Source organism: Arvicanthis niloticus, chromosome 2 (assembly GCF_011762505.2).
Source record: "Arvicanthis niloticus isolate mArvNil1 chromosome 2, mArvNil1.pat.X, whole genome shotgun sequence".
In the NCBI taxonomy this organism is placed as follows: domain Eukaryota; kingdom Metazoa; phylum Chordata; class Mammalia; order Rodentia; family Muridae; genus Arvicanthis; species Arvicanthis niloticus.
This window is the reverse complement of record NC_047659.1, coordinates 3,588,010-3,594,147: the sequence shown is the minus strand read 5'-3', so window position 1 is coordinate 3,594,147 and position 6,138 is coordinate 3,588,010. Positions and strand designations below refer to the sequence as shown.

Here is a 6,138-nt window from a genome sequence, read left to right as displayed (position 1 = left end):
TAGCCAGAATGATGGAGGCTGCAGGCAGAATATTTGGGGATCCTGATACCGCTATGCCCCTGATACAACAGCTCATATTTGAGCAGTGTACTAGAGAGTGCCGACAAGCAATAACTCCATGGAAGTCTAAAGGTTTGACAGCCTGGATGAAGGCATGCAGGGAATTGGGCAGTCCTCTCTCTAATACTGGCTTAGCAGCTGCAGTGGTACAGGGGATAGTGCAGCATTCTAAAAGCAAAACCAAAGCTCCTGGAGCTTGCTTTTCCTGTGGTAGGCAAGGACATTTGAAACGTCAGTGTCCTGATAAAGGAAAAGGGGCCACAACACGTCCTCCTGGGCTATGTCCTAGATGCAGGAAAGGTAATCATTGGGCAAATGAATGCAGGTCAGTGAAAGATATCAATGGACAACCTCTTGGACAGATAAATACTTATCCTGTTTCAAAAAACGGGATGCAGGGCCCCAGGCCTCAGGGCCCTCGAATATATGGGGCCATGGAAAATCAGAGCAGTCCAGAGAGCAACTTGCCCAATATGAAACCCCGAGGAGGGCCACAGCGGGCTCTGCAGGGTTGGACCTCCACTGCACCGCCAGAGTCGTATTAACACCACAAATGGGAGTGCAGCTTATCCCTACAGATTTTAAGGGGCCTCTTCCTTCGGGATCAGTAGGATTATTAATTGGTAGATCATCATCAGCCCTGAAAAGATTAGTCATTCATCCAGGAGTTATCGATCCTGACTATGAAGGAGAGGTAAAAATTTTAGTCTCCTCCCCTAGGGGAGTTTCGGCAATATCTCCAGGAGACCGAATTGCACAACTTCTCATTTTGCCCAGCCTGCATGATATGTTTCCTTCTAGAGACCAAAAAAGAGGAAATCGAGGATTTGGATCCACAGGAGTAGATTCTGTGTTCCTTAGCCTCGATATGGATCAACGCCCTTTAGTGGAGCTTCAGGTAAATGGCAAGGCAATCTTAGGATTGCTGGATACTGGAGCGGACCGCAGCATTGTGGCCTTAAAGGATTGGCCTAAAGGCTGGCCTGTTCAATCATCCTCACAAACATTGCAAGGGTTAGGTTATGCCAAGACCCCGGACATGAGTGCAAGAGAGCTCCCTTGGAAAGATCATGAAGGACATGGAGGCCGTTTTCAGCCTTATGTGTTGGAACTGCCTGTCAGCCTTTGGGGAAGAGAACTTTTGAAAGACATGAATTATCGCCTTACTAATAAAGGGTATTCCTTGCCTTCTCAAAGGATGATGCAGGACATGGGGTGGTATCCCTCTAAGGGCTTAGGAAAACATCTGCAAGGGAGAACACAGCCAATAGAAAATGTCCCAAGGAATGATAGAAAGGGCCTGGGTTTTTCCTAGGGGCCACTGAGGAAGGCATTCCCATAATCTGGAAGACAGAGGATCCAGTGTGGGTTCCTCAGTGGCCATTATCCTCTGAAAAGTTACAAGCTGCCACACAATTAGTTCAAGAGCAACTCTCTTTGGGGCATATTAAACCATCAGTATCACCTTGGAATACGCCTATTTTTGTAATTAAAAAGAGGTCTGGAAAGTGGAGATTATTACATGATCTGCGTGCTATTAATCAACAAATGCAGATCATGGGCCCTGTGCAAAGGGGATTGCCATTGTTATCGGCATTGCCTGCTTCTTGGCCTATAATAGTTATTGATATAAAGGATTGCTTTTTTTCTATTCCATTATGTGCCCAAGATAGTGAACGTTTTGCCTTTACTGTTCCATCCTGTAATCATGAAGTACCAGATCAGCGGTATGAATGGGTGGTTCTGCCCCAAGGGATGGCAAATAGTCCAACTATGTGTCAGTTATTTGTAGGAAAAGCCATTGAACCATTGAGAAGAGAGTTTCCAAAAATGAGGTGCATTCATTATATGGATGACATTTTGTTGGCTGCTGCGAATGAAAAGGTACTAGAATTGGCTTTTGGAAAATTAATTTTATTATTAGAGAGTAAAAGATTGTATATTGCCCCAGAGAAAGTACAGAGAGATCAGGTAGTGAATTATCTTGGAGCCAGGATACATAATATGAAAGTTGTACCACAAAAGGTTGAAATTAGGAAAGATCATTTAACAACTTTAAATGACTTTCAAAAATTATTGGGAGATATTAATTGGATACGAGGTTATGTAAATTTGCCAAATTATGAATTAAAGCCCCTATATAATATTTTAATTGGTGATTCTGCTTTGGACTCCCCCCGCCAATTAACTCCAGAAGCTAGATTGGCTTTTATTAAAGTTGAGGAAAAGTTGCAGGGTGCCTTTTTACAGAGATACAAAGAAGGGCAATTAATTATGTTGTATATTTTGGCCACATATCAGCAACCCTCTGGGGTGTTATGGCAGGAAGGTCCATTATTATGGATTTATTCACATGTTTCTCCAAGCAAAGCCATTGAGCATTATCCAACAGCTGTTGCCACTTTGGCCATGCATGGTATTCAACAATGTGTGCAATTTTTTGGAGTTGTACCAGGAAGCTTAATTATTCCCTATTCCATTCAACAAGTTAAAGTATTATGTGCCACAATAGATGATTGGGCAATATTAAAATGTAGTTATGATGGTGATATTGATAATCATTATCCCAAACATCCCCTTTTGTCCTTTTTTAAGGAACATCCTGTTGTTTTTCCAAAGATTACAGCTAGTGCTCCCCTTAAGGGGGCATCTAACATATTTACAGATGGATCAAAAACTGGCTGTGGAGCCTATATGGTAGAGGGTCAGAAACCAGTTTTATGTCAGTTTCAAATCACTTCTCCTCAAATCGTTGAATTGAAAATAGTGATAGAGGTCTTTAAACAATGTAATTTCCCCTTTAATTTGCTTTCAGATTCGCATTATGTGGTTAATGCAGTTAAAGTTTTGGAATTGGCTGGTCCCATTAAAAATACCAGTACAGTGTGTAATTTATTGAAACAACTACAAATGTTGATTTGGCAGAGACAACATCATTTTTATGTCTGCCATATTAGGGCTCATACAAATTTACCTGGTCCGTTGAGTGCTGGGAATGCCGTAGCAGATGCTTGGACCAGAATGGAATGTATATTTTAAAATTCTGCCGTTGATCAAGCTGTTCAATTTCATAAAGATTTCCATGTTAATGCTAAGACATTACAGCAAAAATTTCACTTGACTCGAGCTGATGCCAGACAAGTAGTTCTTAATTGTCCTCAATGTGTGATTTTTCACCACCCCCCAGGTGTGGGAGTCAATCCCAGAGGACTTTTACCTTTGAAAATCTGGCAAATGGATGTGACTCATCTTGCTGAGTTTGGAACATTGAGATATGTTCATGTTTCGGTGGATACTTGCTCTGGCATTATTCATGCAACTCCTTTGAGTGGAGAAAAGGCACGCCATGTCATAAATCATTGCTTAGAGGCCTGGGCTGCGTGGGGGAAGCCACAGCAGCTTAAAACTGATAATGGCCCAGCATATACAGCTCAGCAATTTATGAGCTTCTGTAAACAGATGGATGTATATCTTAAACATGGATTGCCCTATAATCCCCAAGGGCAAGGCATTGTAGAACGTGCACATCGCACCCTTAAAGAAAGTCTGCAAAAACAGAAAGGGGGAATTGGCTATGGCCGCACCCCAAAAGAAAGATTATCCCTTGCCTTATTTACTTTAAATTTTTTGCAACTAGATGTGGACGGCCACTCAGCAGCGGAGCGTCATGCCACCTGGAAGCCTGTAGCTCAAGGCCTTGTTAAATGGAAGGATGTGCTTACAGGCCTATGGTGTGGCCCGGATCCAGTGTTGGCCTGGTCCCGAGGCTCTGTTTGCGTTTTTCCGCAGGACCGTGAAGATCCGGTGTGGGTACCAGAACGTTTGGTCCGCCGGTGCAATGTTGCTGATTCTCCTGCTTCTGCTGCCTCTGGTGAATCCTGTGATGACGGAATTGCGATGGGGGATCCTATCAGCATTCCTGATGCCTATGCCCATAAGGCATGATGCTCAAGTATTTATATTAATGTATAATCAAACAGCTGCCACAATAACAAGTAGATACCCTTTGGCAGATGGCTTGATCCTGCAAGCAGTTCAACATCTGAAAGAGTATGCGGGGATAGGAGTGTTAGCAGTTGCCCTAGTGGGTGTCTGTCTGCTCTGCTTGTTTTGTCTCTGTCGTATGGCTAGATCTCAAAGACGAGGGAGAGCCTTGGTGGTGCATGCCTTTCAAGCCATTGAGGCTGGTGTCTCACCTCAAGCTTGGCTGACGGCTTTGAAGCAGTAACTCTCTATAACCCCTTATATTCAGGATTGGACAGCCCTTGTACCCCTGGAGACTTGTGATCTCATTGCACATGGGATGGGTGTCCTACCTGTTTGTGTAGACCTCAGCTCTTGCACCTGGTGGGTTTGACCCATTGCACCCAGTAGAGTGGGTGTTCTAGTCTTAGCTGCTAGCTTTCGATCGTGAGCTCCTACGGAATGGAGCCTGCTTGATCAAGCAATGCTTGCTTTTGCAGTAAATAAAAAAAGGGGGAGATGTGGAAAGCTTCTGCTGCGCCCTAAAGATGGTGCCTACTGCCTTAGCCCTCTTGGGGGAAGAAGTCCTTATTTGGTGAGGAGGTTGCACTTTGCCGGTAGCCTGATCTCTCGTCATGAGTGTGAACCTATGGTGGAGCAAAACGTAGTATGGGCTGATGGGCAGTCCACTGGAGGCTACTTAAGCTGCACTCACGGGAGGCATAGGGGCACACCCCTTGATCTTGTAACTGAAAGGCAATTCCTGAATAAAACTGTCGCTGGAAGGAACTGGTGTGCTAGTCTTTCTTCCCTGCTGGTCAGGGTGGACGGCGCGGCACATTGGGCCCACTCTGTTTACCCTAGATTTCCACATATCACAGGAGGCTACAACTCCAGGCTGTCCTCATGTCCAAATGCATTTTTCTGATTGGATATTCAACACAGAACTTGAAGTTCAGACAGGAGTGAGATGGGGTCACAAGCTCTTTTGATTCCTCCAAAAGAAAACTATAGCCTGTGGCATGAATCATTCAGGAAATAGCAGTATTAGTGTGTGAGCTCTTATCATGCATTTTAAGATGCCTGGACTGGTATTGCTTTGTGGGAGATGGTAGCTGCTGTGTGTTTATGGTGAATCATTTTTGTAATTTTCTGGAGCTGCTTTGGGTCCATTTAGTCCTGTTAATAACTGGGAGGACCTGGTTCTATATGCTGCCCCTCATTGTGACTAGATTTCTGGCAAGTCATCACTGCTTTTTTCAAATTCTGTTCAGTTTACACTGAGATAATGTCACATCACTGTATGTATTTGGCATTGTGATAGTGTATGTGTGTATGTGTATGTGTGTGTGTGTGTGTGTGTGTGTGTGTGTGTGTGTGTATGTATGTGTGTGTATGTATGTCTGTGTGTGTGTATTCCACTTAAGATCCAGGGAGTCTGTGTAGTGTGATGGGGCTGGAGACTTTACCTGACTGACTTTTTAGGTAATGATAGTGATGAAGCCATGAAGGGTCACTTGTAGCATCACAGCAAATGATCTCTGTGTGCACCTCTGATGGGCATTAGAAAATCCGGATATAGGCAGTAAACCCATTTCCCTGTAAATACTGAAGTGTGGAATTTATGTAGTGATAGAACCAAGGATTGAGAAAACCTTGTCTACAAGGTGAAGAAGTGTCATCACAGTTTTAATTTGGACTCAGGACTCTGGCATAGGCTCCTGGAAAGTTCTTGGAGACCTAATGTATTCCTTCAAGACTCCTCATGGAGCCAAAGCAGGTCAGCTCCCATTTTTTAGTTCCCTAGCTCTACTGTGCCCAGATCAAGTGTAACAAGTTTAATAAGCACCAAGAGGACCCAGTACAAAGGCCTTAGGTTGTGGCATATATGGGCTGGGGTAGTTCACAATTCAACTTGAATTAATGTAATCCTTGAGTTCTTAGTTCAGGGATTATTTGCTCCTTGGGCCACACCCTTACACAGGTTCAACTTTGAGACAATCATGCTGGAGATGAAACACGACCAGGTGACGCACGATCTCAAAAACATTCCGCAGCAGATCAGTGAGGCCTTGTATAAGTGCCAGGAGTTGACTAAAAATAATCAACTTTACA

At 43.9% G+C, this 6,138-nt stretch overlaps 1 protein-coding gene across 1 annotated transcript; it reads left to right on the top strand.

Moving 5' to 3' along the window:
- The first annotated feature begins 928 nt into the window (after positions 1–928).
- On the top strand, positions 929–1,375 carry LOC117702803 (endogenous retrovirus group K member 7 Pro protein-like). Its single transcript, XM_076928211.1, has one exon. It carries the CDS (start codon positions 929–931, stop codon positions 1,373–1,375), a length of 447 nt encoding a protein of 148 aa, XP_076784326.1.
- Positions 1,376–6,138: the final 4,763 nt, after the last annotated feature.

Coding starts and splice junctions, on each gene's coding strand:
- LOC117702803 (XM_076928211.1), top strand. CDS start 929: ATGGATCAACGCCCTTTAGTGGAGCTTCAGGTAAATGGCAAGGCAATC.